The sequence below is a fragment of the Stomoxys calcitrans genome, chromosome 1 (assembly GCF_963082655.1).
Source record: "Stomoxys calcitrans chromosome 1, idStoCalc2.1, whole genome shotgun sequence".
NCBI lineage: Eukaryota > Metazoa > Arthropoda > Insecta > Diptera > Muscidae > Stomoxys > Stomoxys calcitrans.
Genome location: NC_081552.1, coordinates 22,861,665 through 22,884,179, shown reverse-complemented (window position 1 = coordinate 22,884,179; position 22,515 = coordinate 22,861,665). Strand labels below are relative to the sequence as shown.

General features: G+C 39.6%; 1 protein-coding gene across 2 annotated transcripts in view; it reads right to left on the bottom strand.

The window, feature by feature from the left end:
* The window catches only part of LOC106091501 (alanine--glyoxylate aminotransferase 2, mitochondrial), a 38,012-nt gene that overhangs the window by 7,459 nt on the left and 8,038 nt on the right, over nt 1-22,515 (bottom strand). Inside the window, exons 2-5 of one of the 2 annotated variants that reach the window (XM_013258037.2) lie at nt 8,986-9,301; nt 8,225-8,922; nt 7,784-8,166; nt 6,664-7,574 (exon numbers count right to left, since the gene is read on the bottom strand). In XM_013258037.2, the coding sequence (XP_013113491.2) occupies nt 7,473-7,574; nt 7,784-8,166; nt 8,225-8,922; nt 8,986-9,301 (1,499 nt within the window). In that variant the 3' untranslated portion in view covers nt 6,664-7,472. Of the gene's footprint in view, nt 1-6,663; nt 7,575-7,783; nt 8,167-8,224; nt 8,923-8,985; nt 9,302-22,515 lie in introns of those variants that run through there. The other variant, XM_013258036.2, reaches the window with a different exon arrangement.

Genomic DNA, 22,515 nt, shown 5'->3' with positions numbered 1-22,515 from the left:
AGCTAAAAGTAACAGCTAATGACTGACAGAAGAAAGAATGCAATTACAGAGTCACAAGCTGTGAAAAAATTTGTCAACGCCGACTATATGAAAAATCCGCAATTACTTTTTGGGCAACCCAATAATAATATACCCTGAAGGGTATATAAGATTCGGCCCGGTATCTCTTTTTTGACAAACATAGGATAAAAGAAAAGAATTGCTATGCTAATTGAATCGAATGACGGAGACCACAGCAGAAGTCTATGAGTAAAATTTCAGCCAAATCGAATAAGAATTTTGCCTTTTAGGAGCTTAAGAAGTAAAATAGGGAGATCGATTTATATGGGAGCTGTATCAGGCTAAAGACCGATTCGGACCATATATGACACGTATGTTGGAGGTCACGGGAGAAGTCGTTGTACAAAATTTCAAAATCCAAATCGGATAATAATTATGCCCTCTTGAGGCTCAAGAAGTCAAGATCCCAGATCGGTTTATATGTCAGCTATAGCTGATTATGGACCGATTTTAACCTTATTTGGCACAGTTGTTGAAAGTCAAACAAAACACCTCATGCAAACTTTCAGCCAAATCGGATGGGAATTGCGCCCTCTAGTGGGTCAAGAAGTCAATATCCCAGATCGGTTTATATGGCAGCTATATCAAAACATGGACCGATATGGCCCATTTATAATTCCAACCGACCTACACTAATAGGAAGTATTTGTGCAAAATTTCAAGCGGATAGCTTTACTCCTTCAAAAGTTAGCATGCTTTTGACAGACAGACGGACGGACGGACATGGCTAGATCGACATAAAATGTCGCGACGATCAAGAATATATATACTTTATGGGGTCTCAGACGAATATTTCGAGTAGTTACAAACAGAATGACGAAATTAGTATATCCCCATTCTATGGTGGAGTATATAAAAAATACCAGAATCGCAGTTCAGACATTGTGCAGACTTCTTTCCGAAATGTCGGAACACGAATTCTTAGTAAATTCTTAAATTTGTATATGTAAGTAACTAAAAGTAAGTAAAAACGTTCTATGTTCGGCCTGGCCGAATGTTGGGAACCCACCACCATGGATTCTGCTAAAAATTTACACAAACTGAACCTGGTTGAAGGGAATAATTTTACTTTACGTACCAAATTTCAGAACAGAACAGAATACTCTGCTAAACAAGGCAAAATTTTTAGTTTCCAGGAGCAGCGAAGGCTAATGGGAGCTATGGGTCCTATATGAGATAATAGGCAGATTTGGACAATACTTACCATAAATGTTGGTAATCGGAACAAAAAACTACTTGAAACATTTCAGCCATATTGGCCAACGTGCACAATTTCAGCCCAATCGAATGATAATTTCTGTTTCTAGGTACTCAAGAAGTAAGTCAAAGGACCAATATACATGGGAATTAATATATCCTAATCAGAACCGATATGGCCCATTTGCATTCCCCAGCGATCTACATCAATAGGAAGTATGCACCTAGAGAAAAATTGATACAAAATACCATGCCATACGGTATTGATAGTAAAGCAACACCGTATGGGACAAAAACAATACCAGATGGTATGAATGGAACATAAAATGATTAGTACCGTTTGCTACTAGCCTTATTAACGAACTGACATTGGTAACCAATCTATTATTGGTTTTAGCACCAGACCGTTATTGGATTTAGTACCAAACCATAATTGATTATTCCACCCCCTAATGAACCCCAAAAATAAAAAAATTGAAAATAATTTTAATTTAATTTTATTTCGACTATTTATGTTAATAATTACAAAAAGTAATGTTATACCGTGACCAACCTCAATTCTTTGTATTCAGCAATTGATTTCATATGCATTGATCCTCAGAAGTGGTTTTCATATGAATACATCAACACGGTATCGTTTCACACACGATGGGGGTATACTAATTACTGAGACTGTCTGAGACCCCATAAAGTATATATAATCTTGATCGTCGTGACATTTTATGTCGATCTAGCCATGTCCGTCTGTCCGTCCGTCCGTCTGTCTGAATGAAATTTTGCACGACTTGGTTTTTTATGATATAGAAAAACTGTGATGAGTATGGTTGAAATCGGCCTATAACCTGATATAGTTGTCATATCAGCCGATCTTGGGTATTGACTTCTTGAGCCTTTAAAATGCGCAATTCTTATCCGATTGGAATGAAATTTTGCACGACGTGTTTTGTTATGATATCCAACAACTGTGCCAAGTATGGTTTAAATCGGTTCATAACCTGATATAGCTGTCATATAAACAGATCTGGGGACTTGACTTCTTGAGCTTCTAGAGGGCGCAATTCCTATCCGATTGGAATGAAATTTTGCACGACCTGTTTTGTTATGATATCCAACAACTGTGGCAAGTATGGTTCAAATCGGTTCATAAACTGATAAAGCTGTCATATAAACCGATCTTGGGTCTTGACTTCTTGAGCTTCTAAAATACGCAATTCTTATCCGATTGGAATGAAATTTTGCACGACGTGTTTTGTTATAATATCCAACAACTGTGCCAAGTATGGTTTAAATCGGTTCATAACCTGATAAAGCTGTCAAATATACCGATCTTGGGTCTTGACTTCTTGAACCTCTAAAATGCGCAATTCTTATCCGATTTGAATGAATTTTTGCACGAAGTATTTTGTTATGATATCCAACAACTGTGCCAAGTTTGGTTCAAATCGGTTCATAACCTGATATAGCTGTCATATAAACAGATCTGGGTACTTGACTTCTTGAGCTTCTAGAGGGCGCAATTCCTATCCGATTTGGCTGAAATTTTGCATGACGTATTTTATTCTTACTTTCAACAATTGTGTCAAATAAGGTTTAAATCGGTTCATAATCTGATATAGCTGCCATATAAACCGATCTGGGATCTTGACTCCTTGAGCCTCTAGAGATCGCAATAATTATCCGATTTTTTGAAATTTATGGGAGCGAACCCTCCCCCTTACTCTAATTTTCATAAACTTCATATATCGGAGATGGATAGTGGGATTAAAGCGAAATTTTGTGTGCTCTCTTATAGTAAACTACAAATGAAAATTTGGTATCTAGATTTTGGATGGGGTTCCTAGGGGGAAAGCCCCACCCCAAAACCTACCAAATATAAATATACACTAATCACGACAATATGGGACTCAAATGAATGGTATTTAAGATTAGAAAACGTATCTGATATCCAATTGTCGGACCAAGTGTTTGGGGTACCATCCCAAACCGCAAAACACCATGGCAATATGGGGCACAAATGAAAGTTCTTCGAGTACAATACGATATCCAACTTTGAGACAGAATTTCTGGGGGTCCACCCCTTTCCCAAAACAACCCCCAAACAGGACTTGTTTACTGACCATAGCAATATGGGACTTAAATAAAACCTATTTGAGTGTAGAATACGAATCTGATATCCAGATTTGGGACCAAGTGTTTGGGGGGCCGCCTATCCCCGAGAAAATCCCCCAAAGAAAGCAAATTTACTGCCATAGCAATATGGGGCTTAAATAAAAGGTCTTTGGAAGTAAAGCGCGAATCTGATATCAATGTTCGGAAAAAGTGTCTATGGGGCCACCCCACTCCCATAACACCACCCAAATGAGGCTCAAATAAGAGGTATTTTAGAGTAGAACACGAATCTGATATATATTTTAAAAGCCAAGTCACTGAGTGGTCGCCCACTTCCCCCAAAACATCCCCCAAACCAGACTATGGAAAAATGGAGCTCAAATAAAAGGTATTTGGGAGGATGTCCCGCCACCATAAGAGCCCCCAAGTAGGACGTATTTGCTCACCAAGACAATTTGGGTCTTAAAAACTGTGGAGCTCGATATTCCTAGTTTTTAGGGCCCATACTCCAAACCGTAAATATATTTGCTGGCTTTTTCAATAAGGGGTTTAAGTGAAAGGTATTTGAGATTAGAAAACTAATTTGATATCCAATTTTGAAGCCAATGGCAATATGGGGTTCAAATATATGAGAATATAGCACATTGCCGATATATTTTCAGGGCCCCTAAATCGGGCATATTTGCCGACAATGTCAATGTGGGGCTTAAATGAAAGGAATTGGGGGACAGAGCAAGAATTGATACCCACTTTCGGGACCAATTTTCTGGGGGTCACCCCTTTCCCAAAATACCCCACAAACAGCAAATTTTTACTGACCATCGCAATATGAGACTCAAATATGAGTATTTGGGTACGAATTTGATATTCAAATGTAGGACCAACGTATTAAGATTGTCACCCCTTCTCCAAAACACCCCCCAAAGGGTCAAAATTTACCGACCATGCAAATATGTGGCTCAAATAAAAGATGACCAATTTTGGGGCCATGTGCTTGGGGGACGCCTCATCCTGTAAACTCCTCTCAAAACCACTGGCAATATGGGGTGCTCTTCCCTCAAATGGTATTTGAGAGGAGAGCACGATGGTGATATTTTTTCAGGGCCAAGTGTATGGGGGACCACCTCACCCCCGAAAACACCCCTAAATCAGACATCATGAGAATATCGTGCTGAAATAAAGTATTTTAAGAGTGGAGTACACTTTACATCCAAATTTAAATTCGTAGGCCAATAAAGATCATTTGGGATTCAGATTAAGGCACTTATCTTGCTAAACTGTTTGTCAAGCGATTTACTATTTTCGTTGCATGGTATTTCACTAAAAGATTTTTTATTGTCGAAAATAAATATTTCACGGAAAATTTTGTTCAATATAAAGTAAGAGAAGGAGCAGCGGAGTGGGCCCGGTCCAGCTAGTAGCTCCCATATAAACCGATCTCACTATTTGACTTCTTGAGGCCTTAAAAGCCGCAGTTTTTACCCGATTTGGCTAAAATTTTGCAGATAGTGTTCTGTTGTGACTACCAACTACTGTGCCAAGTACGGCCCGAATTGATCTATAACCTGATACAGCTCTCATCTAAACCGATCTCCCGATTTGACTTCTTGAGTTCCCAAGATTCAACCCGGCCGAACTGAGCATACTTTTACTTGTTATACCCTCCACCATTAGATGGGGGGTATACTAATTTCGTCATTCTGTTTGTAACTACTAGAAATATTCGTCTGAGACCCCATAAAGTATATATATTCTTGATCGTCGTGACATTTTATGTCGATCTAGCCATGTCCGTCCGTCCGTCCGTCTGTCTGTCGAAAGCACGCTAACTTCCGAAGGAGTAAAGCTAGCCGCTTGAAATTTTGCACAAATACTTCTTATTAGTGTAGTTCGGTTGGTATTGTAAATGGGCCATATCGGTCCATGTTTTGATATAGCTGTCATATAAACCGATCTTGGGTCTTGAGTTCTTGAGCCTCTACAGGGCGCAATTCTTATCCGATTTGAATGAATTTTGGTACAACGTGTTTTGTTATGATATCCAACAACTTTGCCAAGTATGGTTTAAATCGGTTCATAACCTGATATAGCTGCCATATAAACCGATCTTGGGTCTTGAGTTCTTGAGCCTCTAGAGGGAGCAATTCTTATCCGATTTGAATGAATTTTGGCACGATGTGTTTTGTTATGATATCCAACAACTGTGCCAAGTATGGTTCAAATCGGTCCATAACCTGATATAGCTGCCATATAAACCGATCTTGGGTCTTGACTTCTTGAGCCTCTAGAGTGTGCAATTCTTGTCCGATTGGAATGAAATTTTGCACGACTTGTTTTGTTATGATGTCCAACAATTGTGCCAAGTATGGTTCAAATCGGTTCATAACCTGATATGGCTGCCATATAAACCGATCTTGGGTCTTGACTTCTAGAGGCTCTAGAGTGCGCAATTCTTATCCGATTTGAATGAATTTTGGCACGACGTGTTTTGTCATGACAAATGCGATCCATGGTGAAGGGTATATCAGATTCGGCCCGGCCGAACTTAGCACGCTTTAACTTGTTTTTAATATACCCACCACCATTGGAAGGGGGTTTAATAATTAAGTCAGTCTGTTTGTAATACCTTAAAGTATTCGTCTAAGACCCCATTCTGAGTCGATTTTACCATGTCCGTCCGTCCGTCTGTCGAAATAACGATAACGGTCGAACGCGTAATGCGAGCCGCTTGAAATTTTCCACAGATACTTAATATTGATGTACGTCGTTGGGGATTGCAAATGGGCTATATCGGTTCAGATTTAGATATAGCTCCCATATAAACCGATCTCCCGATTTCACTTCTTGAGTCTTTACAAGCCGCAATTATTGTCCGATTTGGCTGAAATTTTGCATGCGGTGTTCCGTTATAACTTCCAACAATTGTGCCAAGTACGGTTCAAATCGGTCTTTAGCCTGATATTGCTTCTATATAAATTTTAGCCAAATCGGACAAAAATTGTGGCTTCCAAGGGATCCAGACCTGAAATCGAGGGATGGTTTTATATGGGAGCTATATCAGGTAATAGACTCATTTCAACCGTACAGCGCACAGCAGTTAGAGGTCGTAATAGGACACAACCTGCAAAATTTCAACCCAATCGGATAACAATTGCGGCTTCTAGGGGCTAAATATGTCAAATCGGGAGATCGGTTTATATGGGAGCTATGGCCCATTTGCAATCACCAATGGCCTACATCAATCTGATGTATCTGCGCAAAATTTCAGGCGGCTAGCTTTTTGCGTTTGACCGGACATGGCTAGCTCGGCTAAATCGCAGATCAAATCGAATCAAAGCCAAATCGGACAAACATGTCTGGATCGACTCACAATTTTCAGACGATCAAGAATATATGGGGTCGTAGGTCAGTAGTTCGAGGTGTAATACCCCCAGCCTACGGTGGTGGGTATAAAAAGGGGAAAGAAAACGGGAATGTGGAAACTTGCAATAGGCCATATTGGTTTTAAGATAGCGGGGTGGTTTTGATATAAAAATGTGTCAATTTTGCATTTTAAATTCTTCTTAATACAGAGAAATGATTATATCTTAATGGAAAAAGTTCACGAAGACTTGTGAGCAGAAGAAAATAATTTAGAATTTAATTTTGGAATTTTTTGAAAAAAAAAATCGAAAAGTCTACTTTTTCTAAAAATCAACTTTGATAAATACAAAAAGTCGACTTTTTGCAAAAGTAAGTGGAAAAATCGACTTTAGCTATTTTGATAAAAGTCGACTTTTTGTTCCAACTTGGGAACCCTAGGGAAGCTTAGGTTGAGGATAGTGGAATGCTCTACTGGGCTGTTTGTTAGAGAGTAAGTGTTTTTTTTTTTGCTATGTATAGACTTAATTTTTTATTGCCACAATGTATAAAGAGTGATTATTGGCAGGAGTGTAAAATATTCATAAATGCCACATAAGTACAGGTGTTCTACTGTCTGCCAAAAATAGAAATGTATAGGGAAGATAACATCTAGAAAAAGGAATTTAAGCACCGAATTAAAAATTCTAATTTTAAATCTGTAAATGATTTCGATTAAAGTTTTGCTTTTTGTTTTGTTTTTCATTTTAGTTTTTGGACAAAACTTCCGAAATAGCTCTAGATAAGACATCCACTGCAAATTTAACATCCGACTTATTAATACACATAGGAGGTTTGATACGGAAGATCTGGAAAGAGAGGAAGAAGTATATGAGGGAGAATATAGTTATGGGATAGTGGAGGTAATAAAATACAAAAAAAAGAGAGTACAACAATAGGTAAAGCAGCCAGTTATACAAAGGGGAGAGGGGACACAAATATCGAAACAGGAGATGTGGGAAGCCACAAACCAAAATACACTAGACCGCACACAATCGCTTAGTTATACTTTACTTACATTGCCATTAAGTCCACCACGTCCGAACAACACTCCCATGTCTTTGCAAGTTTCCCAAATCTCCAAAACATGGGGAACACCCAAAGGAGCTTTGGTCGTGCGATCCGATACCAATTCGACACCAATCATAAGGCCCTTGCCACGAACATCACCAATTATCTCATATTTATCCCTAAGTTCAGCCAACTTTTTGAGGAAATAGGTTCCCACCTCCAAAGAGTTCTTCTGCAGTTGCTCCTCTTCGATGACATCGAGTACAGCAATGCCTACAGCACCGGCCATGGGATTGCCACCATAGGTGTTGAAATGCAAAGCCATGCCCAAGGATTGGGCAATTTTGGGAGTGGTGACCACAGCAGCCATGGGGAAACCATTGCCAATGCCTTTGGTAAAAGGAGCAAAGTTAAAGACAAGCCAAACTATTTTCTTAATCTCACTCACCCTTTGCCATGGTAACTATGTCAGGCACTATACCATGACCCTCAAAGCCCCAGAAATGATCGCCCGTTCTGCCGAAGCCAGTTTGTACCTCATCCGATATAAAAACACCACCATTGGCCCTTACTAATTCTGCAGCCTTTTTTATATAGCCTTTGGGGAATTGTACAGTACCTCCCACACCTTGAATCGATTCAGCAAACATGGCTGCCACTCTACCTCTCGGCAAAGAGTACTTGAAAGTCTGTTCCAACTCATTGTAGTACAAATCCGCAGCTTTGCAGCCCGTCTCAGAGTTGCAGTCGCATGTACGATCTGTCTGCACGGGAGAGTCACGGCATTTGGAGCCTCCCCATATGCCCAGATAAGGATCAGGATTCATAACATGATGAATGCTATTGGCTACTCCTGGCAAAGGGAATCTCCAGGTTGAATGGGCTGTCAAACCCATGGTATAGGGAGACATGCCATGATAACAATTGCGCAAAGTCAGAATATCTTGATTGCCGGTATGCAGACGGGCCATGAGCATGGCCAAATCATTGGCTTCGGAACCAGAATTTACAAAATAAACCGCCTTCAAGTCACCCGGGAATTTTGCGGTTAAACGTTGAGCATATTCATGAATTTTGGGATGCATATAGATGTTGGTGGTGTGCCATAAGGTCTTGATTTGCTCCTCCAAGGCTTTGTTAACTTTGCTATCAAAAAGAACACCACAAATGTCAATAATTTTCCAAAAATAATGTTTTGCAATCACTTACGGATGACAGTGACCCACTGATACTGTAACAATACCTCCGAACATATCTAAATAACGATTGCCATCATGATCGAACAACCATTGCATATGACCGCTGTGCATGAGCAAAGGCTTCTTATAGTAGGCTGTCATATTGGGTGTCAAATGATTCTTTCTCAATTCCTTGATATTATCATAGCTGGGCCCTTTATATTGTGGTGGCTGAAAATCACAATCAGGCATTTCCGTTTGCACCACGGAAACTGTAGCGGGAGCAGCTTTGGAATTTAATGTAGAAGCATTGCAACGACATTGTCTCATAAGACGGGACGAAGAGCCTGAAATAAAGGATATTGAAAGCGAAATAAATACCAGACAAGTAAAAGCGTGCTAAGTTCGGCCGGGCCGAATCTTATATACCCTCCACCAGGGATCGCCTTTGTCGAGTTCTTTTCCCGGCATCTCTTCTTAGGCAAAAAAGGATATAAGAAAAGAGTTGCTCTGCTATTAAAACGATATCAAGATATGGTCCGGTTCGGACCACAATTAAATTATTTGTTGGAGATCTGTGTAAAATTTCAGCCAATTCGTATAAGAATTGCGCCCATTGGGGCTCACGAAGTAAAATAGAGAGAACGATTTATATGGGATCTGTATCGGGCTATAGACCGATTCAGACCGTAATAAACACGTTTGTTGATGGTCATGAGAGCATCCGTCGTACAAAATTTCAGGCATATCGGATAAAAATTGCGACCTCTAGGGGTCAAGAAGTCAAGATCCCAGATCGGTTTATATGGCAGCTATATCAGGTTATGAACCGATTTGAACCTTATTTGACACAGTTGTTGAAAGTAAAAATAAAATACGTCATGCTAAATTTCAGCCAAATCGGATAGGAATTGCGCACTCTAGAAGCTCAAGAAGTCAAATCCCCAGATCTGTTTATATGACAGCTATATCAGGTTATTGACCGATTTCAACCATACTTGACACAGTTATTGGATATCATAACGAAATACTTCGTGCAAGAATTCATTCAAATCGGATAAGAATTGTGCCCTCTAGAGGCTCAAGAAAATCAAGACCCAAGATCGGTTTATATGGGAGCTATATCAGGTTATGGACCGATTTAAACCATACTTGGCACAGTTGTTGGGTATCATAACAAAACACGTCGTGCGAAATTCCATTCCAATCGGATAAGAATTGCGCCCTCTAGAGGCTCAAGAAGTCAAGACCCAAGAGCGGTTTATATAGCAGCTATATCAGGTTATGGACCGATTTGAACCATACTTGGCACAGTTGTTGGATATCATAACAAAACACGTCGTGCGAAATTCCATTCCAATCGGATAAGAATTGCGCCCTCTAGAGGCTCAAGAAGTCAAGACCCAAGAGCGGTTTATATAGCAGCTATATCAGGTTATGGACCGATTTGAACCATACTTGGCACAGTTGTTGGATATCATAACAAAACACGTCGTGCAAAATTTCATTCCAATCGGATAAGAATTGCGCACTCTAGAGGCTCAAGAAGTCAAGCCCCAAGATCGGTTTATATGGCAGCTATATCAAAACATGGACCGATATGGCCCATTTGCAATACCAACCGACCTACACTAATAAGAAGTATTTGTGCAAAATTTCAAGCGGCTAGCTTTACTCCTTCGGAAGTTAGCGTGCTTTCGACAGACAGACGGACGGACGGACGGACGGACAGACGGACGGACGGACAGACGGACGGACATGGCTAGATCGACATAAAATGTCGCGACGATTAAGAATATATATACTTTATGGGGTCTCAGACGAATATTTCGAGTAGTTACAAACAGAATGACGAAATTAGTATACCCCCCATCTTATGGTGGAGGGTATAATAAGTACCAGATTTTAGTTATCAACATTTGGTTTTCACAAAATTAAATTCATTTACAAATTTATCAAAATCTTTAGATCATTATACAGTGGTGGACAAAATATTGAGGACATACCGTTTTTATACCCTCCACCATAGGATGGGGGGTATACTAATTTCGTCATTCTGTATGTCACTACTCGAAATATTCGTCAGAGACCCCATAAAGTATATATATTCTTGATCGTCGTGAAATTTTATGTCGATCTAGCCATGTCCGTCCGTCTGTCCGTCCGTCCGTCTGTCCGTCCGTCCGTCTGTCCGTCTGTCTGTCGAAAGCACGCTAACTTCCGAAGGAGTAAAGCTAGCCGCTTGAAATTTTGCATAAATACTTCTTATTAGTGAAGGTCGGTTGGTATTGTAATGGGCCATATCGGTCCATGTTTTGATATAGCTGCCATATAAACCGATCTTGGGTCTTGACTTCTTGAGCCTTTAGAGTGCGCAATTCTTATCCGATTGGAATGAAATTTTGCACGACGTGTTTTGTTATGATGTCCAACAACTGTGTCAAATAAGGTTCAAATCGGTTCATAACCTGATATAGCTGTCATATAAACCGATCTTGGGTCTTGAGTTCTTGAGCCTCTAGAGGGCGCAATTCTTATCCGATTTGAATGAATTTTTGCACGACGTGTTTTGTCATGATGTCCAACAACTGTGCCAAGTATAATTCAAATCGGTTCATAACCTGATATAACTGCCATATAAACCGATCTTGGGTCTTGACTTCTTGAGACTCTGGAGGGCGCAATTCTTATGCGATTTGAATGAAATTTTGCATGACGTGTTTTGTTATGATGTCCAACAACTGTGCCAAGTATGATTCAAATCAGTTCATAACCTGATATAGCTGTCATATAAACAGATCTGGGGTCTTGACTTCTTGAGCTTCTAGAGGGCGCAATTCCTATCTGATTTGGCTGAAATTTTGCATGACGTATTTTATTTTAACTTTCAACAACTGTGTCAAATAAGGTTTAAATCGGTTCATAATCTGATATAGCTGCCATATAAACCGATCTGGGATCTTGACTTCTTGAGTCTGTAGAGGTCGCAATTATTATCCGATTTGCCTGAAATTTTGTACGACGGATCCTCTCTTGACCATCAACATACGTGTTTATTATGGTCTGAATCGGTCTATAGCCCGATACAGCTCCCATATTAATCGATCTCTCTGTTTTACTTCTTGAGCCCCAAAGGGCGCAATTCTTATTCGCATTGGCTGACATTTTACACAGGTCTACAACATATAATTTAATTGTGGTCCAAGACGGACCATATCTTGATATCGCTCTAATAGCAGAGCATATATTTTCTTTTATCCTTTTTTGCCTAAGAAGAGATGCCGGGAAAAGAACTCGAGAAATGCGATCCATGGTGGAGGGTATATAAGATTCGGCCCGGCCGAACTTAGCACGCTTTTACTTGTTTCATATATTTTGTTTATTTATCATTTTTTCAATATTTCAATACTGATGGAATTTAAATTAAAACCAGAAATACGTGTTAATTTCGGCCGCGCAAAACTTTGGATAGCCACCACCACCAAGGATATAATAATCATACTATTGGGTGGCCTAAAAAGTAATTGCGGATTTTTCATATAGTCGGCGTTGACAAATTTTTTGTGACTCTGTAATTGCATTCTTTCTTCTGTCAGTTATCAGCTGTTACTTTTAGCTTGCTTTAGAAAAAAAACGTGCGCGAAATTTTGTTTACATTTGTTTGTTTGGCGTCAATTTTAATATGGGTACCACATGCATTGAAATAAAATTCATTTAACAAACCGAATCAACGCTTGTGATATGCACCTTAAACGCAATGAATTCGATCCGTTTTTCAAAACGTATCATAACTGGAGATGAAAAATGGATTGTTTACAACAACGTTAGTCGAAAACGATCATGGTCCAAGCATGGTGAACCAGCTCAAACCACTTCAAAGGCTGATATCCACCAAAAGAAGGTTATGCTGTCTGTTGGGTGGGATTGGAAGGGTGTGGTATATTTTGAGCTGCTTCCAAGGAACCAAACGATTAATTCGGATGTTTACTGTCAACAATTGGACAAATTGAATACAGCCATCGAGGAGAAGCGACGAGAATTGGTCAATCGTAAAGGTGTCATATTCCACCAGGACAACGCTAGACCGCACACATCTTTGGTCACTCGCCAAAAACTGAGTGAGCTTGGCTGGGAACTTTTGATGCATCCACCATATAGCCCTGACCTTGCACCATCAGACCACCATTTATTTCGATCTATGCAGAACTCCTTAAATGGTAAAACTTTCGGCAATGATGAGGCTATAAAATCGCACTTGGTTCAGTTTTTTGCAGATAAAGGCCAGAAGTTCTATGAGCGTGGAATACTAAATTTGCCAGGAAGATGGCAAAAGGTTATCGAACAAAATGGCAATTATATATTTGATTAAAGTTCATTCTAAGTTTTATTAAAAATGCATTTACTTTCTTTTAAAAAAATCCGCAATTACTTTTTAGGCAACCCAATAGATCTCAATATCTCCAGAACTAAAATTTCTTGAAACTTCTGAAAGTTTGTACCATAAAACCCTTGAAAGTGATACTAACTCAAAAAAGTCAAAAATGGCATATGGAACGAAATACCATTAGGCCGACGTGTTGCTTAAATGGCAACGATACCTTGATGTCATTCCCTATGGCATACCTTAGTCGCTACAATTAAAATTTAAACAAAAACAAAAACGGTTCATGCCTTACGGTAATTGACTGAAAAGGAGCATTCGAACATATTTACATAAATTATATGGAAACGAGTAAAAAACTCTATAAATTCACCGAGCTTCATTAAACTGATGTCATGTATCGTATGAGTGAACATAAGTAATTTCAAAATCCAAAAAATTCAGATTTAAACTAAAGCGAAATTTAAAAAGAAAACACTGTCACCATTTAATTGCAATTATAAATTTTAATTCTTAAAGTGTGCCTGTATGTTCTATCAGTTCCCTGTTACCTATCCCACTTGAGGTCTTGTTAGGTCTTCCCGCTTGGGCGTGCATTATGATAAGGTTTTATAAGACTATATATTTTCATTAGAGAAACAGGTTGGCTGATATTTTAGAATTATCATATACGATTTCTTAACATTGCTTCTTGTGTGACAATGTTATCAGCATTGGCTCACTTCAGATGGAATAATCGTAGGATCTAAAGCATGGTCTGATTTTGAATGAACAACAACAACAAAGACTCACCAAATATGGGTAGCCGGCACTGTTTTCGTTGATCTGCCAAAAAACTTGATATTGTTGTTATTATTATTTCAGTCAGGGGTGTTCTTTATGAATATTATCAACAACAATAGCCATGCATAGCTTATCAAGTTTGTGTTTGTTTAGATATCAAAAATTGGTGGCATATTTGAGCAAGTGATTCCACTTTTAATTAAACCAATACGAGGTTCGATAACATGCCATTTTTATACCCACCACCGAAGGATGGAGGTATATTCATTTTGTCATTCCGTTTGTAACACATCGAAATATCCATTTCCGACCCTAGAAAGTATAGATATTCTTGATCGGCGTAAAAATCTAAGACGATCTAGCCATGTCGGTCCGTCTGTCTGTCTGTTGAAATCACGCTACAGTCTTTAAAAATAGAGATATTGAGCTGAAACTTTGCACAGATTCTTTTTTTGTCCATAAGCAGGTTAAGTTCGAAGATGGGCTATATCGGACTATATCTTGATATAGCCCCCATATAGATCGATCTGCCGATTTAGGGTCTTAGGCCCATAAAAGCCACATTTATTATCCGATTTTGTTGAAATTTGGGGCAGTGAGTTGTGTTAGGCCCTTCGACATCCTTCGTCAATTTGGCTCAGATCGGTCCAGATTTGGATATAGCTGCCATATAGACCGTTCCTCCGATTTAGGGTCTAAGGCCCATAAAAGCCCAGATCGGTTCAGATTTGGATATAGCTGCCATATAGATCGATCCTCCGATTTATGATGTAAGGCCCATAAAAGCCACATTCATTATCCGATTTTACTGAAATTTGGGACAGTGAGTTGTGTTAGGCCCTTTAACATATTTCTTCAATGTGGTCCAGATCGGTTCAGATTTGGATATAGCTGCCATATAGACCGATTTCTTGATTTATGGTTTTGGGCCCATAAAATGCTCATTAATTGTCCGATGTCGCCGAAATTTGGAACAGTGAATTAAGTTAAACCTCTTGACATACTTCTGCAATATCGCACAGATCGGTCCAGATTTGGATATAGCTGCCATATAGACCAATATCTAGGTTTTAGGTTTTGGGGCCATAAAAGACGCATTTATTGTCCGATGTCGCTGAAATTTGAGACAGTGAGTTTGATTAGGCTCTTCGACGTCCTTCTTCAATTTTGCCCAGATCGGTCCAGATTTGAATATAGCTGCCATATAGACCGAACTCACGATTTAAGGTTTAGGGCCCGTAAAAGAGGAATTTATTGTCCGATTTCGCCGACATTTGGGACAGTGCTTTGTGTTAGGCTCTTCGACATGTTTATGCAACTTGGCCCAAATCGGTCCAGATTTGGATATAGCTGCCATGTAGACCGATATCTCGATTTAAAGTCTTGGCCCCATAAAAGGCGCATTTATAATCCGATTTCACTGAAATTTGCCACAGTGACTTATGTTCGACATCCGTGTCGTATATAGTTCAGATCGGTATGAGGTATATGAGTATAAGGTATGAAATTTTCACCGAATTTTGATGAAAGGTGGTTTACATATATACCCGAGGTGGTGGGTATCCAAAGTTCGGCCCGGCCGAACTTAACGCCTTTTTACTTGTTTTCTATGCATTTTACGTAAACATTAGCGGCCTTATTCACAAAAATTAGTTTTTTGACAGTTCCATAAAGGAAATCTGTCAAATGATTTCAAATCTACATAAAGTTTTGTGAATGAGGCTGTAGATGTTTATATGTAGATATTATTTTTGGAAACCCAAGATTTTATATACGAAAACAAGGAAAAAGGGCGTTAAGTTCGGCGAACTTTGGATACCCACCACCTCGGGTATATATGTAAACCACTTATCATCATAATCCAGTGGAAAATGCATAATTTATGCCTGCATTGCAGCCTTATTGATATATGGTCCGATTTGGACCAAATTCGACACGGACATTGAGTTGTCTAATAAGTACAAGTCATTGTTAAATTTTCTACAGCTAAATATTGGTTTTTTTATTAGCTATATCCAAATATAAACCGATTTGCTGCATATACGACACGGATGTCGAAAAGCCTTACATCATTCAATGTGTCAAATTTCAGCGAAATAGGACAATAAATGCGCCTTTTTTTGGGCCCTAGACCTTAAATCGAGAGATCGGTCTATATCCAAATCTGGACCAAACTGAAAAAGAATGTCAAAGGCTCTAACAAAACTCACTGTTTCAAATTTCGGCGACATGGGCCAATAAATGCGCCTTTTATTGGGCCATGAACTTAAATCGAGAGATCTGTCTATATGGCAGCTATATCCCAATCTGGTCCGATCTGGGCCAAATTGAAGAAGGATGTCGAGTAGCCTAACATAACTCACTGTCCCAAATTTTGGCAAAATCAGACAATACATACGCCTTTTAATGGGCCCAAAACCTTAAATCGAGAGATCGGTCTATATGACAGCTATATCCAAATTTGGACCGATCGTGGCCAAATTGAAGAAAGATGTCGACTGGCCTAACACAACTCACTGTCCCAAATTTCAGCAAAATCGGATAACAAATGTGGATTTTATGGGCCTAAGACCCTAAATCGGCAGATCGGTCTATATGGGGGCTATGTCAAGATATAGTCCGATATAGCCCATCTTCGAACTTAACCTGCTTATGGACAAGGAAAGAATCTGTGCAAAGTTTCAGCTCAATATCTCCATTTTTAAAGACTGTAGCGTGATTTCAACACATAGACGGACCGACATGGCTAGATCGTCTTAGATTTTTACGCCGATCAAGAATATATATACTTTCTAGGGTCGGAAATGGATATTTCGATGTGTTGCAAACGTAATGACAAAATGAATATACCCCCATCCTTCGGTGGTGGATATAAAAACGTGCTCAACATATAAGGTATAAGAGCGTTAATCTTCGTCTGTCGAGAGGTGGCCTTGTTTGTGAACTGCTGACTTAATCCAAAGTAGCATCTGATTGTTAGTATTATTCATCGCTTTATCTCAAAACTGGTGTCATTCGTTTCGATTACGGCGGTGCTGATGTAGATAAGATCGCTGACTGTCTTAAAGTTGTGGTTCCCAACTTTATCCGTTTTTTTTTTATCTGCTCGGTTGTTCAAGGCATTTTAGGAGTTGAAACCATCCATTTCGTCTTATATCCATTTACTGCCAGACCCATTTTCACTGATTCTCTTTCGATTCTTTCATAGGCTGTAGTTACTACTTCCGGTGACCGACCTATGATGTCGATGTCGTCGGCATAGGCGAGTAGCATGTGTTCTCTTGTGAGTAGCGTGCCATATCAATTCACATCTGCATTTCGTATAATCTTCTCCAGCAGGATATTAAAGAGATCACACGACAGACTGACTCCTTGTCAGAAATCTCGTTTGGTATTAAATGGTTCCGCGGGATTATTTCCTATTCTTACTGAAGAACGCATATCAGCAAGTGCCATTCTGCAGAGTCTTATTAATTTTGTAGGGATACCATGTCTGAGACATGGCTTGAAATACCTATGAACGTAAAGGGGTATCGAAAGTGGCTTTGTAGTCAACAAAGAGATGGTAGGTGTTAATTTGTCCTTATCGAGTCTTTTCCAGGATTTGGACAGTGTGACAGCATTAATAGGGCCCAATTATCTCATTGATTTTAGGTTTTAATCGTTCACACAGTGTGCTCTAGAGTATCTTGTATGCGATGGGGAGGAGACTTATTCCGGTCCGGTTCGGCTAGCTTCATATCATTTTACTTTAATTGGCTATGACAGAACATTTGTTCCACTAGCCGAGCGTAGAATAGCGTTCCAAGCGCCTTTATCTTCTGCTCCCATTTTACAATATTATCTCTAACACCAGGTTTCGTTATCTCTAACACCACTTGATCTTTCCATTGGTCTTCCCGATTTGCGCGTACCACCGTGTTTGCTTTCAAAAGACTTCTTTGCTGGAGCTTGTTCATTCATTCTGACCACATGACCTAGCCAACGCAACCGTTGTATTTCGATACGTGTAACTATGCAAACGTCGTCATACAGCTTGTGGTTCATACGACGCCTATGTTCTCCATTAACGCAAGCAGGTCCATACATTTTACGAAGAATCTTCCTCTCAAACACTGCCTCATCTGCTTTCACAAGTACCCATACCTCAGAACCTTATAACAACATGGGTATTATCAGTGTCTTGTCTAGTGTAATCTTCATCTGTCGAGAGGTGGCCTTGTTTGTAAACTGCTTACTCAATCCAAAGTAGCATCTGATTGCCAGTATTATTCATCGCTTTATCTCAAAACTGGTGTCATTCGTTTCGGTTACGGCGGTACCGAGGTAGATAAGATCGCTGACTGTCTTAAAGTTGTGGTTCCCAACTTTATCCTTTTTTTTATCTGCTCGGTTCTTCAAGACATTTTAGGAGTTGAAACCATCCATTTACCGCCAGACCCATTTTCACTGATTCTCTTTCGATTCTTTCATAGGCTGTAGTTACTACTTCCGGTGACCAACCTATGATGTCGATGTCGTCGGCATAGGCGAGAAGCATGTGTTCTCATGTGAGTAGTGTGCCATATCAATTCACATCTGCATTTCGTATAATCTTCTCCAGCAGGATATTAAAGAGATCACACGACAGGCTGACTCCTTGTCAGAAATCTCCTTTGGTATTAAATGGTTCCGCGAGATTATTTCCTATGCTTACTGAAGAACGCATATCAGCAAGTGTCATTCTGCAGAGTCTTATTAATTTTGTAGGGATACCATGTCTGAGACATGGCTTGAAATACCTATGAATGTAAAGGGGTATCGAAAGTGGCTTTGTAATCAACAAAGAGATGGTAGGTGTTAATTTGTCCAGGATTTGGACAGTGTGAATATCTGGTCTAGGGTGGATTTACCAGGGCTAAAACCGCATTGATAGGGCCCAATTATCTCATTGATTTTAGGTTTTAATCGTTCACGCAGTGTGCTTTAGAGTATCTTGTATGCGATGGGGAGGAGACTTATTCCTCTGTAGATGGTACATTCTGTCTTGTCTCTTTTCTTGTGTATGGGACATACTATACTGAGGTTCTAATCATCGGGTATGCATTCTTCTAGTCAGATTGCCCAGACAAGCTGGTGCATAGGCCTTATCAGCGTGTCGCCTCCGGTCTTAAATAGTTCAGCGGGTAACCCGTCGGCTCCTGCTGCCTTGTTGTTCTGCAGTCGGGTCACTGCTACTTCAACCTCATTCTGACTAGAAGGCAAACATTCTATATCATTGATTGGTTCTGCGGTATACTCTTCGCCGCCAACGTCGGACACTAGCAGTTGGGTAAAATGTTCTTTCCATATCCTCAGCATGCTATCTGTGTCAGTTACCAGATTTCCTTCTTTGTCTCTGCAGGTGGATGTGCCTGCACCAAAGCCATCGATTTCATGTGTAATTTATTGGTACAATTTCCGCACTTCATTTGGACTTCTGTACATCTCAATTCGCTCACACTCACGTCTTTCCATTTCCGTTTAATTTCTGTGGAATAGACATTTCTTCTCTCTCCTTTTCTCTCGATACCTCGCCTTCATCTGGCGCGTTTTTACTGAATGCAAGGTTGCTCTATATGTCGCATTCTTGGCTTCAGTAGCATCTCGACACTCATCGTACCATGGGTTTCTTGGGGGAGGCTTCCGCTACCCAAGTACGGATTTCGCGGCATTTACCATAGGGCGGGCAATGGTTTGACACTGCGCCTTTATATCATCGGGACAAGAAGTGCTTTCATCAAGCAGTTGGGTCAGTCGAGTGGAGTTTGCCGTTGTCATCTGTTGTGTTTGCAGCTTTTCAATGTCCAGCTTCGGTGCAGTGTCAGATTTCTCACCATATTCAAACGGGTGCGAATCTATATTCGCTCCATGGATCGATCGTACATCTAACACGCTGGATGAATGCCTTTCATCTATCACAACCAGTGTTGCCATTTTCGGTAGGTTCCTAGCAAAATTGGTAGGTTTTTTTGCTCTTGGTAGGTTAGTAGGCTGATCTCAATTTTTGGAGGTTTTTCCAACATACTTATACGTAAATACCAAGTTAATTATTGAAAAAATCGCCAGGAATAACTCAAAACTAATTCACTTCATATCGTTTCTGTGTATTCGTTAGGAGTGCAGTATAAAACCATGGATGTGACTGTTGAAAGGGGTTTCACTGCTTCAAATTTCAGGAAAAAGTTTTGACTATAACTGGTACGAGTGTTAAGGGATCTCTTCTAAATTTTCCTAAATCTGGGTAGAAAATGCGGGTGTTGTGCGTTCAATGCCTTCACTCGGTAAAATAGGGATATGAGGTTGCTGAATACAAATAAGGCCAAATCTGGTCCATACTCATGGTCCATTCAACTCTGCGTAACGTAGAAAATGGGTAGTAAAAGCGCCCATCTGAGCTCAAACACTTAAATTGGGAGATAGCTTTATCTAAACTCGGCGCGGTTGTTCATTGAAATTAAGGCAGAAATACGACTTCACGAACTCAAGACTTATCATCGGAAGATCAGTATAAAGGGTTTTATATCAAGATATAGGCCATGTTTTGACTACCTACGTATGGTCCCTTCTTAGTCTCTGTTTCTGCGACGAAATCCATTTGTATTCTGATATTTTGCCTTTTAACACAACAACAATCCATCTCTCGTGTCCAGTAAAATACAACAACAGTGCAAAGGTATTTTAAACAGGGAAATGTCTACTTGATTGCTATGACGCATGTGTGATGTGTATTGTTTACAATAACGGTGACCCTTTTTACTATGTTAAAAACGCAGCACACATGCGTCTGTGCTCAAAACTCGTTTGCCAACAGCGTGTGCAATAAATAACAACAAAATTAGGATAACATCAGTGTGTGCAGTGTAGGTGTTTGAGCGGTCGTTTTTTTCTCATTTTCTTTCCAAAGCTCGTCTCTTTCATTTTATTTCTTCTAATAAGCCCATCATAAAATAAGCAGCAGTAACAACAGACTTTTCTGAAATTGCAGAACTACTGCTGTAATACTAGTCACTGTCACTGTACTGTGTAATGCAGTCAGCAGACATTGTTTGCCATTTTCAACTGACTTTTTTCGATGGTTGGCAAGAACAACCATGTTGGTGACATTATGCCATGCATAGAAATCATGTAAAAACTTCTTCCCACACGGCGGGACGCTGTTGGGACTCGGCTATAAAAAGGAGGTCCTTCATCATTGAATTTAAACTGGAATCGGACAGCACTCGTTGATATGTGAATAGTTTGCCTCTGAAGAGAACTATTTTTTGCTCTACTCTCTTATACCATTATTTGGACTCTGATATTGTAGTGGGTAAATATGTCTGGTTTGGGGTGTATTTTGGAAGTTAGGTGGCCACCCAGACATTGGCCCTTAAAGTTAGTAAAGGGTGATTTTTAAGCTATTATCTTTTTGGCAACACTGGTTTAAATAGCTCACGCACGTTTCGTATTTTTTTTTTTTCACTGTCAAACATCTTCAGTTTGGTCTATAATTTAACCACGAATCATCCTACAAACAAACAACGCTTGCAAATTATTGAATTTTACTATCAAAACGCGTGCCCTGTTAAGAAAGTTCATCGCGTGCTTCTTCCATTTTATGAACGAAGCTCATTTTTGGCTCAATGGGTACGTAAATAAGCAGAATTGTCGATTTTGGAGTAAAGATCAGCCAGAAGCAATGCAAGAGCTAGCAATGCATTCAGAAAAAGTGACAATTTAGTGCGGTTTATGGGCTGGTAGCATCATTGGACCGTACTTCTTCAAAGATGATGCGGATTGTAACGTAACTGTTAATGGTGAGCGCTACCGTGTAATGATATCCAACTTTTTTTTGCCCAAAATGCAAGAGCTTGACTTGCGATTTAACGCCTTTAGACTATTTTGTGGCCGGTTATATTAAAGCTAATATTCATTTACAGTTTGACAATTTGAGGCGCAGTCATGGTCAACAATAGCATGAAATAATCTTCAATCATAAAATTTTTTTGAACAACTTTCCTATAGCTTTAAAAAAATCACCCTTTGTAAGCTTCGTGCTATACACTGAAATACTTTTTATATGAGCCTCATATTACCATAGTCGGTAAATAAGTCCTGTTTCATTTGAGCCCTATATTGTCGTGATTGATCTTGATTTGACGGAGAGTGCTTTTGGGAGTGGGATAATACTTCAAACATTTCGCCCAAATATGGATGGCAAATTCGTGCTCTACTCCCCAATACCTTTCATTTAAATTCAAATTGCCATGGTTGATAAATATGTACGGTTTGGAGGGCGTTTTGGTGCTGGAGCTCCGCAACTTTGCCCTGATAATAGGTATGAAATTTGTTATTTACTCCCAAAAAAAATGTCATTGGAGCTCCATATTGAAATGT